The 20,429-nt window shown below is 42.3% G+C and overlaps 1 protein-coding gene across 1 annotated transcript in view; it reads left to right on the forward strand.

Moving 5' to 3' along the window:
- Sh3kbp1 (SH3 domain containing kinase binding protein 1) overlaps positions 1-20,429 on the forward strand; it is a 52,478-nt gene that overhangs the window by 27,659 nt on the left and 4,390 nt on the right. Inside the window, exons 6-8 of the mRNA XM_051178897.1 lie at positions 9,865-9,974; positions 13,469-13,597; positions 17,607-17,875. Coding sequence (XP_051034854.1) covers positions 9,865-9,974; positions 13,469-13,597; positions 17,607-17,875 — 508 coding nt within the window. The remainder of the gene's footprint in view (positions 1-9,864; positions 9,975-13,468; positions 13,598-17,606; positions 17,876-20,429) is intronic.

The raw sequence follows: 20,429 nt of genomic DNA on the forward strand, positions 1-20,429 counted from the left end.
AAACGAATATTTCAGCGAGGGTGGCTCTTTCCAGCGCTGCTTTTGTAGGATTCCATTGCTTTGAATCAAGGAGGGCACTATTTGTACCAGAATATTTTTGTTAGTGATTCAGACAATTGAAGCTATCCGAATGTAGGCTGCAGTGAATAGCATAATACAGCCCTGAACATCATTAGAAACCATCAGTGTTCTCTATAAATAAATCTGTGTTTCCTCTTAATAAAACTGTAATTTAAAATTATTATAATATTAAATTAGAGAACATGGCTTTTTCAGATCTTGTGTGGGCAGCTCTCAGCATCTGTCAGCCAACGATAATTTAGAATGAAATCAATTGGTTCAAAACTAAGCTGTTGATGTCAGATTGAGATATTGTTTGTATCAAACTATGCAGCCATTTTTCAAGTAGCATAATAGAAGATATGGAAGAGCTCCAGCACAGGCCTGTGCATGAATAGAAACACAAATTAAATTGTCCAGTTCTCTCTTGGTGAGGGAAGAATCTCTGTTCTGATTGAATGGGAGATTATAGGCCATGAAGTTAAGTGCCATAACATTTACTTTTATTATTCCTTATATTGTAGCTTCCACTGCATGGTGAGATTTATTGTTACACTTTAATACAATCAAGAGATTTTCAGTTCTTTTCCTTCAGACGCACATAGCAATCAGCTTCCAGATGGGAAGCAGCCTATGAACTAAGGCCACCTAGCTTCAACTAATTGATTCAGAGAAAGGGTTTTTCATTCCTTCCCAGTTACTTGGCATCTTTGTTTTTGTTCCATTCTGTTCAAATCCACTTAAGTTTCCTGTTGCCACCTCTTTATGCCACCATCACCCTCTTCACTTAAGGAAGGTGAAATTTTCCTCTCGGTTTTCAATTCGACCCACCAAACACATCAATTTGGGGGCTAAGAGTTGCTGACTTTAAAGTTAGCAGACTTGAGTAAAAGGAAGTAAAGGCTAACTTAAACTTATCCTCAGATTGTTCATGGGTTCATTGCTCAGGGATGTCTGGGGACTGTGTTTCCTTTGGACCAGGAATGGGAAAGTGCTTCCCTATGTGTTAGGAATACTTTTAAGACCAGTCAATCAGCCAGGCGTTGGTGGTGCACACCTTTAATCCCAGCACTCAGGAGGCAGAACCAGGCGAATCTCTGTGAGTCTGAGGGCAGCTTCATCTACAGAGCTAGTTCCAGGACAGGCTCTAAAACAATATAGAGAAACCACCACAACACCCCTGAAAAAAAAAGAGCCAGTCAATCTGGGGACCAATAGGGAAGGATCAAAATACTCAATCAGGGCTCACTCAATTTACTAAACATCATTGTCATAATACTTAAAATGAGTGGATGTTTTATATTTTATACCTTAGTAAAGCTGTTAGAAAGAATAGTGAATTGAAAATTTTTCCAAATGTTCACATTAGAATCCCAATGTTTAAAAGGGGCTAATAAACATAAGCTTGAGGGATAGATGGGTGATAGGAAGGACCCAAGTTTAATCTGCAGGACCCATGGTTTTAAAATGTTGGGTGTGGTGCCATGTGTTTGTAATCTCAGCATGGAGGAGATGGAGACAGGTGGATGGATCTTCATGGTTCGCTGGCCAGCCAACCTAGTCTTTTCAGTAAGTAAGACTCCATTTATCCAAAACATCAAAAGCTAGGCCTGTCCCAAGGAATAGCAACCCAAGATTCCAACATTGTCCTCTGGCTTCCTCACACATGTATACCTGCACACACATGCACAAAAACAAACACACAAAAATGTCTAAACACTATTCATGTGTAAGTATGGTGTTATAAATGTTTCTCCCATACTACTTAAAAATAATTGTGCTGTGTAGAACAATACCATCAATACTGTACTGTCCTTGTGGTGCTTCTGACTTATGTATATAACCAATACTTTACACAGAGAACTATGTTTTTTAACTTCCTTGAAGTTTCCCTAAAAGTAGAAGGATGGAGGGGGTGTGAGTCATCCTCTTAGGCTATGAAATATGTGCATTTTTCATGTTAAATAAAGCATGCCCTTACTGTCCCTGATTCCCCTGTAAGGTACAGTTGCAGGTGATTGCCTCTAGAAGAATATAGGTATATATGTGTGTTTGTATGGAATAACCTGTTGCTACAGTCATTCCTCCAGTACAGGTGGAGTGCAGACCCTTTGTTTCTTGTTCTCCCTTCTACCAGGGTCCCTGTTTCCCAATATTGAAATCACAGCAATGGGAGCAAGCATGAAGGGGAAGAAAAAACTAGCAGGTTCTGGGTGCCTACCACATGCTTACTTGTTTTTCTCACCAGCATCCCTATGAGAGAAGAGTATGGTGACATGTACTTTTAGAACAGAGGAATGATGAATAAAAGATGGTCAGGTATTTTCGCAAAGTTAACTACCTGACTAGGAAGGAGCAAAGTTGGAGTTGAATGATATTCTCCCTAAGCTGGGGCCCAAACTTCCAAGAAATTGACCTATACCAGCTATCACAACTGTGTTCCCCCAAGGACATGTGGTAGTGATATCTGGAGACATTTTTCAGGAATGGGGGTGCTGCTGACTTGTAGTGAGTAAAGGACAGAAATGTCAATTAACATCCTATGGTGTATAAGACAGCCCCCCACCCTTCACATGTATCTTTGCATTTCTTAGAGTTTCCTAATTTTCGTGAGAATCTCCATGAAATGTATTTTAAAAGCAATTTCAGATCTTTTGGAAGCCAGTGATTGTATATACAAAAAAGAATTTAAATGTATTGGAAATAATGAGTTTAAACATCAACCAGTGATGTGGTTATGAGGGAATGGAAAAGGGAGGAAGATGAAGATGATGGGGGGGGAGAGAGGAGGAGAGAGAGATCCCATATGCTCTCTTTCTCAGGCTTGTAGCAAGTTATTTACCCTAGAAAAGGTGATACAAGTTAAACCTGGTTTTTGCATAGAAAGAAAATACTGTTTTTGAGATTAGAATTATTGTCAGTTGATTCACTGCCTAATGTTTAAATTATTTGATAAAACAGATATTAAATTTGATCAGTATTAGATACTAAATCTCTGTATAATGAAACTATTTAAGACATACATAAAGTGATTAATAGTGATCATTAGCATACTTCTTTTTTATTTCTGTGGTTAACAAGTGATTAAATTGCTTAATTTTGAATTCTCTAACTCTTTCCATAAGATGTCATTTTTAAGACTTCCATAGGAAAATTCTGAGAAAAGACTTCAATCATCTGACTTTGTACTACTGGCTTTTTGGTCCTCTTCCTACTAAAAACTTTCTGTTTAAAAGTTCACATTGAAATTCTTTCAGAACTAAAGAGCCAGATATTAGTTCTTGCAGTACTTCAGGTCATCGGTAATTTCTCCAGTTCCATGGGACATGGTGTCCTGCTATAGAGAACTCCATGATTGACTTGGAGTTGACTCTATAGAGACTTCTAGGTAGTCTCCTGACAAAGCATTGTGTATGAATATTGCACCACACCTCTCAGCTCCCTTAGGGCTAGTTGCTCGGATGTAAAAACTTCCATCTGAGAGGTAAAGCTTGCTTGTACTGACACCTTGCCAATGACCTGCAGACAGCCTTTGGAATCAGCTTCATCCTTTTTTCTTCTGTGTAACAGTCCTAGTTGTCCTGGAACTCACTCTGTAGACCAGACTGGCCTCAAATTCACAGAGATCCATGTGTCTCTGCCTCTTGAGTGCTGGGATTAAAGGTGTGGGCACCTGGAAGCCAGGTACTCACTCCACTTGTACAGTCCCACAAAGCCAGGACTGTCCTCACTTTGGCAGCCCATCTATTTTGATTAGTTTGTTGTTCTTGTTTTGTTTTTAGGCTGACTGGTTTTACTTTATTTGTTTGGGGAGGCTGGATTTCATGCATGAGTACTCTACTCAATCATTTCTACCCAAGCTTAGAAGAGGATCACAGTGCCTACTTGGATTTGCATATAGACTTAGAATTCCTCTCTAGGTATTTTGATCACTTCTGTCCTATAGACAGGGTATTTCTAGTCTATATCCAGCCTGATGAATCAAATGTCTCTGTCTTTGCTCCAGGTAGAAACCCTCTTCATCCTTCACAGTACCAATTCGGGGGCACACCCCATAGATTCAAAGTAGCCTAACACAGCAAACAGACATCTATCATAACAAATCAGCTAATCTGTTCTATCCTTATGGATTCTGGGGCTCCAGATGCTCATCACTGCTCATTTTTTCCATTGGTGGCTCACCTGCTATAGGTGTTTATTTAAGCTCTAAAAGTTGGCCCCTATTTGTAATTTACATAGATTTTTCCACAGCCTTCAAGTGGCTGATGTGCAGAATGAGATTTCCTTCTTCCCACCATATCTTATGTTAGTTCATTGCAGAGAAAGTGTCTGCAGCTCTGTGGTCTTCGAATTTTCCCATCTAAGCCATATAAAACAAAAGAATGAAGTTTGGACTGCCAGCCTTGCTCCTAGATCCATTCTTCAATCTTGAAACTTCATTAATAGCACATGCAAAGAAAATTCTACCTTTGTGATTTAAATCACACAGCCTCTCATCATGGGAGAATAACCCTATGAAGCTGATGACTCAAGTAATTGATCCCCTCGTCTTCCCCTCCCCCACTTTCTCTCGCTAAAAAACAAGGTTGACAGGGCTGTTTGCTAATCTGTCAAATAACCATTTGTTGAACACTCAACTACAAGCCAAGAATGATGGTAGGCCTGGGAAAACAGATCAAAGCCACAGCTTGTCCCTGGGATGGTGGATGAGGCAGATAAGTCAACATGGACCATCAATACAGGGTGTTGAATGCTGAGATGGCAGTCATTTGAAAGTGGGAGAACAGCCAACCCAGGAGTTAGCTAGATAGATAATCTCAGGCCCTTTGTCCATTTCTCTCTAGTGGCAATATGTGGAATGGCAGAGGCCTTAGGTTCCAGGCCAAATGTTCTAGCAGCCTTAATGATAAGTGGGGCTTAATGATAAGGATGGCTTCTGGAGATACTGGGAGATGATATGTCCAAATTTAAATCTTAGCATACTTCCATTCTCAGTAGTGAATAAACATAGCCCATTTATGAGTTCCTGCACAGCTCTGTTAGTGACAGCTGGCCTATCTCCATCTTTCAACTGTTTTTCCTCTGCATTTTCCAAGAGATGTGCTTTAGGTCACCTGTGGTCACTTGGATCATTTCTCTCATCCATGGAAAAATGAGGCTACATGTTCTAATTGAGCTAAATAGGGCATGACTGAAGTTTATGGAAAATGGGCAGTTCCTGGTGCCATGAAGAGGCTCAGCCCTTTCCAAGCTAACTCCATCCTGGCCAACATGAATCATCCCCATATGTCCGCAGAGGGTTCCTCTTCCAGTTGTTACAAAAGCCAAGAGCCTCTCATCCTTACAAAGCTAGAAAGAAAGAAAAAAAGAACTCAGTGATAGCCAGCTTAATCGTTTTGGACTAGCTTATGGGCATTAAAACCCTTTTCATTAGGAGGAAAAATTTCCCAGCCAGGCTGAGAAAGCACATATCAAGTTTCAGCTTGATTCACTTCAAAACCGCCATGAAAATTGGGACATTTTCTTCACACCACAATGAGTTAGTCATGGAAATTCTTCCTTAATCACAGTTACCATGGCCACAGTCTGAAGGAGCATGCCCTGGGCCACTGAAAATTTACGTGACAATATTGAAGAGTGTGTCTCCTTCCCCATCAGGAAGCAGAAGTATGTGGCAGTTCTCAGTCAGAGGAAACACACCAAGAAAACCTGAGGTTCTCCTTGCAGCAAGTAACCTCATCATTAGGATATCTTTCTTCATGGCAGTTTATTTTGGTTAGTGTTTCAAAGAATGCTCTTTATAAGCTAAAACTGTAGAAAATGAAACTTGGCTGAAATGTGCATTAAGAGGCTGAAAGTGGCTCCTATGAGGAACTCTGACCCTCCTCTTACTGGTGAGTGACAGAAACGAGGCAGACTTTTTGGCCATCTGTCATGGAGATGCTTATTGAGTGTGGCCAGACTCCAACATGCCTAGGTCTTTTTAGTACAAACCTCAGCCAATAGAGCTCAATGAGCCAGCCAAGCACTTTCCCTGCTGTCATGGCACAGAGCGCTACCTTCTGCACTGCAGCTGCCATGTTGTGCTCCACTAAGAGCATCCTTTAGAAGCTATACTCCTAGAGGAGGAGTTTTCCTTCCAATAGTTCATTCTTTCACTTGCTCCTTCTTAACCTCAACAGAATATCCAGCATGTTTTTCCTACAAATGAGGTAGACTTTGAGGACAAGGCCCTGCCTTCCTGGGTCTCACAGCCCACATATAGTCAATGGGCACCACACTTCCAATCATCCTAAGAATGTAATTCATTAGAGCTCATTACATGAACTTTTCCCTGGGGGAAGACATGAATAGATGTGTCCTCCCACAGATAGGTCACCAAAGACAGAGCAGAGTATGATTCTGCCAGAGTTCAACTTGGGAACATTGAGTTTATTGGGCTTACACGGCATATGTGAGGGGTTTCTTATAGGAGCATGAGCCCCCACAGCAGCCACACCACCAAAATACTCACCCTTGATAGCTATATAAATGGAGCTCCTCCATTAACCTTCTACCCTCCACATACTCTAGTGCAGTGATTCTCACCCTTCCTAATGCTGAGACCCTTTAATACAGTTGTAGGCACGCCAACCATAAAATTATTTTCATTGCTACTTTGTAACTGAAATTTTGCTACTGCTATGAATCATAAGTATCTGAAATTTCCGTCTCAGGTGACCCCTGTGAAAGGCTCGTTCTACCCTCAAAGTGTCAAAACCCACAGGTTGAGAACTGCTCCTCTAGCCTATCCTGAGGACCACTTGGTCACATGCTGTTAGGGCCCAGTTACATACAGTGGCCTGGGAGGTACATGAAGAAATAATAGGAACCTTTGGTGAGTGCCTATTGACCCTCTCCACCCCCTCCAAATGTGAGGGGATGAGCCATGTTGCTAGCATGAACTATCTAGCATAGCCTCAGGCCCCTGCAATAAAAACTGGAGTTTCCTAGTATGAACTTAGCTGTCTCTGCATGTCATCCCATTGTGATCGCAAGGTGGTCCACCATCTCCCTTAGTTTCAACATCCATCTCCTATTCCATTCTGCATGCTGCACCATTTCACCTCTGCCTCCTGTTCCCAGCTCTGAGAGTGTCTCTTTTGTTCTATTGTCAACCGTTTGAGCCTATAAACAAATGCTTTTGGCAAGGGCTTCAACATCTCTGTAGCTTTGCTGTCGGGCTAGTACTTCTTCATCAAGTGCTGGAGGACCACTTTACTGATAAGATTTACTCCCTATGGCTTACCTTGGCAAGCTGTACATAGGGAATCACCTGGAACAGCCTAGCAAGGGAAGCAGAAACAGAAGGCTCAGTTGGCAAGCTAAGCTAGCTAAATTTGTGATCTCAAGGTTTAGTGAGAGATCCTGTCTTAAGAAATAAGGTGGAGAGTGACTGAGTAAGACAGCCAACATCAACCTCTGGCTTCTACATGTATATGTGCCCCCCCCCCAGTCTCTTTCCATCTCTTCTCCCCACAGCAGTCTATCTCTCTGTCCCCTTCTCTCAACTCTCTTCTCTCCCCCGCTTGCCCCCCCCCATAAAATAATTGTCTACAGGAGTCAGTTCTGGCTATCCAACAGAGAACCAGTCAGTTGGATTTTAATTGTTCTTTAATCACTTCACCCTGCTTAGCTTTTGTTTCTAGAGCTTGTTTCAGTTTCCTGGACAGGGTGATGATATACATCAGGCTGCTCAGTCCTGGGAGCTCCCAGCCAAAGCCCTTGGCAATGTCTTGTTCCTTGGACCTCTCAACTGTCTTCTCTTCTACTCCCTCCCCTTGCTGTCTGTCCAGCTTCTGCTCTTTGTATCTTTGCTCCTTTCCCTGAGGCTTCCTCTGCCCTCACCAGCCAACTCCCAACCCCACCAGCAAACCACCCTAGCTGTGGTCCCGTTCCCTACCCCAGTCCCAGCAGCCCAGCATCTACTTGGCTAACCTGCTTGGCTAATCATATGTAGAGTGCATGCCAGTGGTGTTTTATGCAGCACTTTGCTATGTTAGCAACAAATAGGAGGAGGTGATTTGAAGAGGAATTATACAACAATAGAGAATAGAATAAATGATGAATTGCCATTCCACCAAAGATTATGTAAAATACGAAGAATTTTTAGCAACCTGACATCCAAGGTTAAGTAAAATAAGCAGAGTACAATATGATATATAACATTCGTTTTAATATCTTATTTTCTAACTGGTTGTCTCAATGTGGTGAGATTATCACTGACTTTCTTTTTGTTCTTTTTTTTGGTTACAATTTCACATAAAAATGTGCGTAAAACATGTATTACTTTTGTATTGGGAGAAAACTGATTTTAAAACAATGAATTGATATGTTAATGTCACACAGTAGCTTTTTTCACATCAATCCCACTGTGTAATATGGAATTTCTATTTCAGACAATACATACTTGGTAGAGTTAAGATCTGGGATAGAGCCTATAGAGGAACCTGTTGGGGAAATCAGATTATTTAAAGGGAAGGCTCCTGAGAGGGGCCAGCCCAGCCAGCCAGCTTTGGACAAGTACTTCCCAGTAGTATGAATCTGTGCCCTCTCCAGCTCAGGGTCCTCCTGGTTCCAGCTGAGTCATCTGGAGAAGTAAGACCCTTTATGAGTCACTCTTGGGTACTTGATGTTGATTGGCTCCTAACTGGCCTCAGAGCTCCACTGATCCACTCTCTTCGTGTGATGCTTGAAGGTGTTGCCCTCATCACAGCAATAATAGTACCAAGTTCTTTCCCAGTACTCATTCCTCTGAGCCTTTCATTTCCATCACACTTGGTTTGTAAATCCCAGGAATCTATAAAACAAGGTAACCTTTTGCCCTGATCACTTACGACACTGGCAAAGTAAAGGCCTTTCTCCTGATACATGAGGACACAAGACTTTCTGTTCATCGGATTGTCAGTCACTAGGATATAAGCTCTTTGAGGGCATGGATGAGCCCTGTGCATTTGCTGGTGTCATCTTAGCAGCACTTACTTTATGTGGCACAGAATAGTTGTCCAATAACAGTGGTGTTCAAGGTGATGTTACATATCAATAATTCCAGTGCTATAGAGGCTCAGGCAGAAAAATTGTGAGTTTGAGGCCAGAACTAATTTTTCAATGGTATATTTAAGATGTTTAAATATGGAATGGATGGATGGATGTACAAATAGACAACTGCTGAAGATAATGTCACCATTGAATGATTCTTGAAACAGAATAGAACCATGCTCAGTGTCTTATTTGAGCCTGGTCCCCTTGCTCAAGAGTTTAGTCTAACAGGATGACACCTGATGGCCTGACTATTGTGGCACAAATAGATGAGGCAGCACTGATGTCTTTTAGAATCAACAGGAACCAGTGTTCATATATCCATTGCTGTTATACCTTGTGGTAACTGTCATTTGTGCTGAGACTTCAAGAATGTTCTGTCTACTAAAATGGTTAGATTTGTGAAAGAGAGGAGTCCTCCTTTAATCCTTGTTCTGTAGCTTTTGAAAGATTTATGAATGTAACTGCCAAAGGGAAATAGGCAAGAGCCGTTTCTCTCTTGCTTGCTAGCATGCTAAACTTGCTAAGCTGAGAGGAAACAGTTATTGCATCCCATTTGAGTCCTTTATTGAATGACCCAAAGGTATCAGTGGCCTTTGTAAAAAGATAAAACATAATCTAGATTGACACGGTGCTCACTAAGTGAATAAGGTGCTTATAACATACTATAAGGGTCTTTTCCCCTTCTTCTTTTTGTTCTTAAAAAACTGTTTCATTTTGTTTTAGACCTAGAAGGTTTTGACTCTGTGGTATCATCTACTGAGAAACTCAGCCACCCCACCACAAGCAGACCAAAAGCTACAGGGAGGCGGCCTCCATCTCAGTCGCTCACATCTGTAAGTGTCTCTTTACTTCTCTACAGCTGAAAGGAAAAAGGGACTTGAGATTCTGGCTAAGGACTCTTCTTCAAGCAGATGATGGGAAACACCCCAGAAGAGGGGAAGGGAGAAGGAGGTCACCAGATATACTGCCAACTAAAAATACTTGGGAGAATCTTTTTGAATCAAGCAGTATTTCTTTCTGTTTGCTCTTTATGTTTCTGCCAGCAAGATGGCACTCCCTGTTTCCCACTTTCCTTCTGTCTGTTCTTAGACCAGTTCTTGTTTGAACCTGAAATGAAACTGGTAAGCAAAACATAGAAAAAGAGACTAAGCGTAGTTTGGTCTACAAATAAGACAAAGCTTACTCAATAAATCTCTGCCACAATGCATTTGGGCCAAATCCCATCATCATCAGGTCTCCAAAGAAAACCATATAAACCTCCAAGAGGTTGTATTTAACCTTACGAAGTTCACAGTATATAGAAGAGACCAATGAGAACACTCAATGATAAACCATAGACGGCTGGTTTTGTTTGGGAAGTTTTAAATAACTTTTTCTTATGAACCTGTTATTGTCATTGTTGTACCAAATTTGAGCAGCATGACACATAAAGTAGAAAATAAGTTTTCTATAGTATTTCCAGAAAAGCAAAGAACTGCCATAACATCTTATTCTGTGTAGCCTTAGGTTTTTCAAAACTTTTTTCTTTTCATGTAAAATTGGAATCAGGTAATTACATTGTTTTTGATTTTTGCCTCTACCCCAAAACTTAAAACTGCACACCATTCTCTCCAGTCATTACCAGTTCTTCCAGCATGACATATTTGATGACTGCCTACTATTCTAAAGTAAGTACATGAGAGTTTATCTAGGGAGTGTACTATTATTGGATTTTGATGATGATTCCAAGTCTTTGTTATAAGCCACATTGATGTGATTATTAGGTTCAAGTTTTCTGAGTGTGGGGCACTGGAAAGTGTGTTGCCTTGCTGTTGCCATTAGTTGCACACACACACACACACACGCACACGCACACGCACACACACACAGAGGTCATTTACCCTCTACAAGCAGAGTGTATGTGTTCATCTGTCCTGCCTACTGATTATCAGTCTGTCTGTACATTGCCTTGTCCTTTGCAATTCTAAGGCCTCATTACCTCCCTCCTGATAACACCAAGGAATTTAACCATTTGCAGGTTTCTCAAGATACTTCTCTTTTCATCTCATCACTAATCTCACCTGTGTTCTTGTCATTTAGAGAAAAGAATGCCACTTCCTTTGAGCCTCTTCTCTCATATCTACTGAGTCTGGAAGTATGGCTTGAATGGCCTATTTTTCTTCCTTATGTGAACCACACTTAACTTAGTATTGATACATTTTTGAGATAGACTTGAAGAAGTGGCTTCCTTTACACACTTTTAGAATTCTGTGGCAACCTGCCTTCTTTCCTTTCTCCTGTCCACAATCTACCCACCCCAGTATGCACATATACACCCAACCTATCTGATTGCTTCTTGGCATGTTTGCAATCCTATTTTCAATCCTACTACTTCTGTCTTCTCTTTAAATCCTTCACAAGTTTTGTTTTCCTTTTAAGTTTTCATAACCTTTTAAGGTATAAAGAGCCTTGTATCTTTCCAGAATTAAATATTAAGTGGTTCAAATTATTATCTCTTAGTTTGTACTTCCCGTGTTGAGAATTCTGAGTAGTATTTTGGAGACCAAATGATGGTAGCTCATCTTCACCCTGCTTTTAGGCTACCCAGATATTTATTTCCTTGGTCAACATATATTCCGAGACATCAATCTCCCGTGGACAGGACATTGTGTCAGGTGCCGAGGATACAGATGGTAATGAGAAGTGCATGGTCACTGCCTTTAAGAAGCTAACTTTGGTGACTCAACATCTGACATCTTATAGAAAGTGATTTTATTTGGACTAAAAACAGAATACCTTGGTGCTTTAATGATGTATAGTGAGAATATTCTTATCCTTCATTCTTATCCATCCGCATTTGGATCTATACACTAAATTCTTGTTCACTCTTAAAATTAGCACCTGTGAGGTTTTCCTAACAAATGGGATTAGTGGATAAGGACATATTCCTCAAAAGCCAATGGGGGAATAATTGAAGAAGCACTAGTTATGGTTCTCTGGCCTGAGGCAGGTTCTTTCTAATTGGAACTCTTTGTGTTTATAAACCCTAAAGAACAAGATCATGCAATATGGATTTGTAGAAGGAGTCTTTTAAAATAAAATCTTGAAAAGATCCATGCATTGCATGGTGGTTGAATATGCAAGTTTTCTTAGTAAGAAAACTTGGTGGTGGGGGGAATATTTTAGTCAACTGGATTTCCAGATTAAGTGAAGACTAGCAAATAAGACCTCTTGAAGCAAAACCTTGGCTTAAAAATAGCCCCCCAAATATTTTAAGTTTCTGCCTTGGTAAACAGAATAAAAGGAAGAAAAAGTGTTTGTAAGTATAATTTTTCCATTTTTTTCAAATGGTATTTCTAAAAGGAACCATTTATCTACCCCAGGGTAGAAAGCAAAGGAGGGAAAGTGAAGCTGAATTTGAACTTGCTCCAACATATTTCTAGAAGACTCTTCATTTTTAAAAAAGACTCCTTGCAGCAGGGACACTTGGTTTCATTTGTTTTCTCCTAAGCTTGAGACATTCTAGCTAAGGGATTACTTGCGATCAAGAGAGTTCTGGTGACTTGCTCCCCATTCATCCAGCTTTTGGTGTTCACAATGATTTCACAGTGAGGCAGGAAGGGCGAGGATGTCAAACAGTATTTTACCCATTGATGTTGCCTTTCCGTAAATATACCATAGCAAATGTACTCCAGAATGTGTTTTTACTGTCCATAGTAGTGAGGGTAGAGATTAGTAGCAGATACCTGCTAGTGGGCAGGGCTATACTTTGGAGCTGTGTAAATGCTCATTACTCTTGGTCCTATGCCTCTAGGAGTGGCCTTCTCTCGGATGTATTCTTTAAGGCACTTTGGTGTGCAGCAGATGTAGTAATTCTAGAGTCAAGGAATAGGATGCAGGCAGGGGATGAAGGAGAGGAGAGTAGAGGATGAGGCAGTCTCCTATTGACTATGGGTCATTTCATTTCATGCTGCTAGCTTTGAAAGGACTGGGACCACATATGCCATGTCATCATTGAGCCTGCAGTATCAGCTCAGTGTAAGGCACACAGTAACAAATGTTTAGAGAAAAGAGAGACTTAGAAAGGCTTACATGGTTGAAGTGATTGATGAGCATCAGGGGCAACTCCCAGTTTCACTTCTTGGGGCCTGGTCCAAGTCCTACTGCTAGGGAGCCATACAGTTATCTGTTGTAAGACGATAACAGCATTCTTTCTGCTTCACAGGGTTATAGAGACAGATCAAATAGAAGTGCTGAGTGCTTTGAGAAGCAAACAGCATCACATTAACAAAGCTATGTCAGCTAAAGTATGATTCTGACGAAGGCATTTTCTTTTGGCTTTATCCAGTCCTCCCTTTCAAGTCCCGATATCTTTGACTCCCCAAGTCCCGAAGAAGATAAAGAGGAACACATTTCGCTTGCGCACAGAGGACTAGACGTGTCAAGGAAGACTTCCAAGACTGTTACCATATCCCAAGTGAGTGAGTGGCCAGGGTGAGGTGTCCCTGCCCTTCCATGCATGTACTAACAATGGGTTAGAAACCAAGCAAGATAGATAAACAGACAGTGGGAATGGATGTTTGTCATTCTTTAGTGACAGTGATTACTGTAGTCATCAGAATCCCTTAGACATGTAGAGGCCCTGAGCTGTGCATTCAAGTGTTTGTTTCATTTTGTACTTCCTCCTGTAGTCTGCACTCCTCATAATGTTCCATGTACATTTGCAAAAAAGCCTTGACATTTCTGCCACCTGATCAACTTAAAAAGTTATGGAATACCTTGACAGACTACATTTAATGCTGTGCTCTGTACTCACAGACCTTGTCTTTTATATTCAAAACTGGCCAAAAATTATTGGAAAGTTTTTTTTTAATTTTATTCTTAACATGGTCTCCTAAAGAAAAGTTGGCTTGGATTCATGCTCCAGAGGTAATTTTATAGTCTAAAACATTTTAATTTCACTCCATGCCCAGAGAATGGTAAAGCTGATTTAAGTTAATTAGTTTTGAAAAATGAAGAAAACATTGTGGTGGTAAACACCCATAGTCCCACCTGCTGAGGAGGTTAGGTGGGAGAAATTACTTGGTACATGAGTTTGGGACCAGACCTGATAGCATAGTGAGCACCCCCCATCTCGACAAATAGAGAGACACACACGGGAATTGGAGGGGAAGAGACAGAAAGACAGACCAAGGGAGGGAAGAGGGTGGGGAGCAGAAGTGAGTCAGTGGAAGAGCACTTACCTAGCATGTGCAAGGTCCTGGGTAAGATTCCCACCATGAAAGGACATTAGTTTGCTACTGCATGCAGCCGTGAAGAGTAAACATCCTACACACACTCAGATCTTCTTAGAAATAAATGAAGACTTTAAAATTCTATCTTCCTGTACTAAGAAAACCATCAAGTAGGATTGTTTTCTTGGAACATTAGCAACATTTTAATGTCTAGAAATACAAGACAGTAGTCATTTGAAGCAGGCATTAGCATAAAGAAATCGAAGGTTGGAATGGACTTTTCTTCCTCACAGATGTGAGAGTTTGCGTTGTGGATTTTCTTGAAAATCTGATACAGTAAGCAAAATGTGAACCTATAAAACAGATCAATTTTAATTACCCACAAAGCCAAGGCATTCTTCTTTTTCAGAGGATTCTATTTACTGAAATTGGATTTAAACCATGTTTTTTGTTTTGTTTTCTGGCGTCCGTAGGCATAACTTCAGTTCCCTGGTCTCAGGCCTCCCAGCGATGTCTCTACAGTGACATCTACTGGCGAATAGTGGGTTTTCATATTTCTGATCTGCACAGCTCTATCCCCCTAGCCTATTTCAGTTCCCTGGAGTTGTCAGGTTGTATGTTTCACTCCTTCAGGAAATTCCACTTGAACTAATTTAATCAAGGAATGTGGTGACCTAGACTATGTGAGGGACTAAAAAACATACTTGTTAGGTGCAGTGAGCTGGTCTGAGAGGCTATCAGACAGAAAACAGCAGAAGAACTACTGATCTTAGTAGTATCTAGAAGCCAGTGACAGAGAGGGAAGAGAGGATTGAAAATGGAAGAAGGCCTGAGGCCTGGGATATATAATATAATCAGCAAAGAAAACAAGACAAGAACACAGATCTTCAGATTCCGTCAGCCATAGACATTGTGCTGGACTGAGGAGCTAACAGGTAAAGGGGGAGCTGAATTCCAGTTATGCTGATGATTAGATGCAAGACTGGGGCAGTTTTCCCTATAGACCTCAGTTTCCTGCTTGGTACAATGTGTGGGCAAGCTGATCACGGTTTACATTGCAGAGCTGATGTCCAGGGTGCAATCACAGTTCTGTAAATGTCAGTTCCTCTCTCCTCGTACTATGACTCCTCTTAACAACAAAGCCTGGGCTGGCGAAGCATTCTCCCTGGCAGCAGAGAGTGCTTTTCCTCAATGGTAACTTGGCAGAGAAAAGGCGAACAGAGAGACTGGGAATGATGGCCCATCTGCTTTTGGCACGCTCTGCCCAGTCTCTGCCTCTAGCACAGCCTGAATCCAGACTCTACCTCCTTGCTGCCATGCCAGCTGAACCCCTCCTTGGCGCCTTCCCTGGGATGGCCGGTTGAACGCCTGCTGCTGGAGGAAATCCCATGGTTGCTGCGCCAAGCTTCACCACCAGCCTCAGCTTCCACCGTATCTATCACTCACCCTATTGGCTCCCAAAGTCCTATCCCACTACTTTGCCTCCTCCTCACCTGACTTAACCACTCACTTGTCCTTGCTGGTGCTTCCTCTCTGGGCCTACCAAGCACCTGTGCTCACTCCGTCACTCAAGACTGACCCAGAGCCTGTGTGTTCCTCAAATACCTCTCTATCAGGCCTTTCCCACCTCTCCATCTTCAGCCTGTCCATCCATAGGCTTTTCCCCTAAAATCTCAGGGTCTCACTCATCTATAAAAACAAATAAAACTTGCCTTGTAGTCTGTATCCCCATGAAGCTTCTGCCTGAGTCCACAACCCCTCCCCTCCATCTTCCCTCCACAACCAAGTTTGTGGAATGAATCTTCATTTTGTCAGCCTCGCCATAGCACTCAGTGACCATTCATAAACTGGTCTCTCACCATTGGGTCTCTTTATACTTGAAATACCACGTGGGTTCCATTTTCCTTACAAACCCCTTGACACACTTATCCAACCTTCACTTTCTTCTAGAGACTACCCTAAGCCAAGCCCTTCTACTGGTCTTTCTTCGTTCACACTCTCACTGCTTCTTCCCAATTGTCAAGAGCTCTCTCTTCCTTCTCTTCTTGCCTCATTGATTTAGAGTTCCCCAGCTTCTACCACTGGGCATCTTCTGATCTCTCTTATCCACACACCCATGATATCCACTTCCTTTGGCCCAGCTTCTTATGTTAGTTGTTTGCTCTGACCACTAGGCATACCCTATCAGTTGTCCCTCAAGTTCCTAAAATGCAAACCCTAAAATGAAACCACCTGGGCCTTCCTCCATGAAAGGCACCACCTCTGCTGGTTCCTTCCCTTTGCACCTAAGACCTTGTGTTTCTTTCTTAACACTCTACAGTCTATCTAGGTCCTCTTCTCCTTGACAATGGCAGGCTGATCTATGAGGGCAGAGATTCCATTGACCTTACCCAGTCCCCACTCCAGTACCAGGAGTGTTGTCCAATGGCCTTTGTTAGATGTGGCTTCTTTACCCACATCTTTCAAAACAGTCGTCATTCTAAGTCACCCCCTAAGTCAGATGCTCACTGTTTCTGGCTTGCATGGTATCAAAGTCTCAACAGTTCTATCTAGTTCCAGGCTTGCCAACTCTCTGGCCTTTCTACCCCCACGACACTCATGAGCAAGGTATGCAGCCATTTGAACCATCCCCTTCTCTCCCTGCTGCCAGCATTGCTTTCTCCTGTTTCCTTTATCTTAGCCATGATTCCCATTAGGTCTCTAGGCCTAGTCTCTAGGCCACTGTCCAGGCCCTTCCCTCCTCATACAGCTTCTTTCTCCAACAGTCTACCCCTCTGACAAAATGAACTATTAGCGGCTTGCTCCATCCTTCTGGGAATGTGTTTGCTTTGGTGTGTTTCTGGGGCTATCTGTGCTTCCTCCCTCTTGTGCTACAGTGTGTATTGCTTTGTCTGTCTGCCAGTGCCCCAGTAAGTTCTAAGTTCCAAGGGGCCAGGAAAAATGCCTTGCTTACTTCAGGGTTTATAGGGCCTGACTAACAGTTTCATACCTCTCAGTGCATAAGAAACCAATCTGGGACTGTCTTGTCTAGAGAGAAGATGAAATTTAAAATACATACAGATCGCCTTTGAGCAGTGGTCTCTCTGTACCAGGTTGACCGTGGATGGCTTGTGGGTGAAGGAATAAATGAGTAGGATGTGTGGAGACAGGTGTGGGGTTGGGTATTGAAGGTTGATTCGACTCGCCAGGATAGGGAGGCAAGCCCTGCCCAGATCCCAGGCTCTGAAGCCTTTCCACCTTCCCTTTTCACAGGTGTCAGACAACAAGACAACCCTGCCACCCAAGCCAGGGACCATGGCAGCTGGCAGCAGTGGGCCAGCCTCTCTATCTTCAGTGGCATCCTCCCCCATGTCATCCTCTTTGGGAACAGCTGGACACAGAGCCAATTCTCCATCTTTGTTCAGCACAGAAGGAAAACCAAAGATGGAACCTGCAGTCAGCAGCCAGGCTGCTGTAGAGGAGCTAAAGACACAAGTCCGAGAGCTGAGGAGCATCATTGAAAGCATGAAGGACCAGCAGAAGTGAGTAGCAGGGACCCTTTACAGCTGCTTCCCGGTGGCTCTCTCTGGATCACTCTGCCTGAAGGTGGGCTAGGCCTTCACATTGATAGGGGCAGCAGAGCTGGGCGTGAATATGGACTGCAAGAGGTCTAATTTATACCTACAATTATGGTATTTTTAAAGCATGTCCAGCCTACTATGTGACAAAGAGCACAGCTTGGCTATATGCTATATAGGGATGAGTCACACACACACACACACACACACACACACACACACACACACACACTTACAAAGATGGACAGTCTCAGTAGAGTGCTAAAAAGAAAGTGAAATTCACTAGAAAATATATTATTTCCATGTCAAATAAGCTTTTTAAAACATTTCAAAATTGTATGTGTGTGCATGGACAATAAACAGATGGCAGTTTTCAGGAGTTGGTTCTCTCCTTCCACAATGGGAGGTCTCAGAGATTGAACTCATCTCACCAGGCTTAGCAACAAGCATCTTTACCTTCTAAGCATCTCACCAGCTTTACATTGCTGTTTCAGAATTTTGAGAAAATCAACTTTTAAGAATGGAAGATTCAGGGCTAGAAAGACAGCTCAGAGGTTATGATGACCTACTGCTCTTACAGAGGACCAGGGATTCATTTCCCAGAAACCACGTGGCATCTCACAGCTGCCCATAACTCCAATTTCAAGGGATCTAATGTCCTCTTCTGGCCTCTGTGTGCATCAAACATGTACATAGGACAAACATATACATGCATACAAACACTCCTCCACACAAAATAAAAGCAAATTAAAGGGGGATTTGTTTTAGTTCATGGCTTCAGTTCATGTCAGTTGAGCTTTTGTGCTGAGGCAGCACATCATGGCAGGGAGCATGTGATGGGGGAAGGCTTCCTCACTTCATGGCAGTCTGGAAGCAGAAAAGATACAGCAAGGGACAGCAGTCCCAGTAGGCCTTATATATCCCCAATGACCTAAATGTCTTCTACTAGAGTCCTACAAGTTCACAACCTCCTAGTAGTAGCACAGGCTGGAGATCAGGCTTTTAACCTGTGGATCTTTGTGGGGACATTCAAGAGTCAAACAACAGCAGTACATATATAAATTCTTTTGATTTTAGTTCCAGTTATGTGTGTGTTGAGGAGCCAGCATTGTGCACTTGTGTACAGGGCCCATAGAGAGACCAGAGGTGTCTTATCCCCTATGATTGCAGTTACAGGTGGCTTTGAAACATCCAACAAGGGTACTGGAATCTGAACTCACATCTTCTGGAAGAACAATATACACTCAACCTATGTGTTATCTCTCTAGCACTAACTTTACCTTTAGTGTTTCAGGGGAAATGTAGCTTCTTAACGTAGACAGATAAAAACAACTGGCTTGCATCAAGGCAGAAGAAGATATAGGGAATCTTTAAACCCAAGATTTTTCTGTCAGGAAGATACCCTCATCAGGAGACTTGGGAGCCTTTCCTTATGCATGCTCACATACATACTTTCATATCTCTTATCCTCAGGGAGCACTTGAATGGGAGGAAAAGCCTGTGAGCAAAAGTAAAATATCCTACACTACCCGCGATGCAGCATTGACTGGGAGAAAGCTGGTAAAGGTTTAGTGGTAGGCATCCCTCAAAGAAGCCTAGGCTCATAGACTACTGATTCAGATCTCAATTAGCTCTTTTTTGGAAGGAATCTTTCTTGAGATAATTCTCAGGGAAGCATTTCATGAGCATCTTGAAAAATGAGCTAGAATTACCAGGAGCAAAGAACTTTGGCAGAGGGAATAGCATGCAGATTCATAGGCAACTGAACAGCCTGGAGGATCATTGTCTCCCTGGGCACCTGGCCACCTTGGTTCAGAAGATGCTTGGAGGTGATGATGAGAGGTGTGACCAATATCCTTCAGCCTGTGGGAGGGGGTTCTGGGGCTGGTAGTGCCTGGCACTTGCCTTTCTTCCAAGGGTGGAAGGCCCTGAAGTATTTTGTTGTCAGACACTTTGGGAAATAATTGGGTTAAACAAAGCTAATTTCTTCTACAAAGGATTTTTTGAAGTCTTTGCCACACAGTGGGAGGATAGAGAAGACAGTACATGCAGTTTTGCAAATGCACATAACCGTAGGTCTATCTACTAAGTTCTAGGATAAGGGTTCTAAGGAACTAACTTTGAGCAATGTGGGTCTAAGCAGGTTCTGTTCCACTCTGTCTAGACAATGAGCAAAAGTGGGCTTCAAATCACTTTCTGACCAGAAGAGACTCCTCAGATAAATATGCAGAACTGCTTAGATGACATTGGAAAGCTTCCCTGGGCCATCCAGGCTCCCCTAAATTCCTTAAAGTTCCTGGTTACTGTATGGCTCTAGAAGCTATAGGTTTGGGTACCCAAGGACATCTATATCCAGAGAATATTGTCCTTTGCCAAGACAATGAATCCATGGTTCCAGGACATCCAGCCTTCTGAACAGGACCATATTAGGACCTGACTTACCTGGATCCAGGGTTTTGAACTTTATACTCACTGTGGAGCAGGGGCTGTGCCTAGAAGCTACTCACAACTCTGATGT

The sequence above is a fragment of the Phodopus roborovskii genome, unplaced genomic scaffold (assembly GCF_943737965.1).
Source record: "Phodopus roborovskii unplaced genomic scaffold, PHOROB, whole genome shotgun sequence".
Taxonomy (NCBI): domain Eukaryota; kingdom Metazoa; phylum Chordata; class Mammalia; order Rodentia; family Cricetidae; genus Phodopus; species Phodopus roborovskii.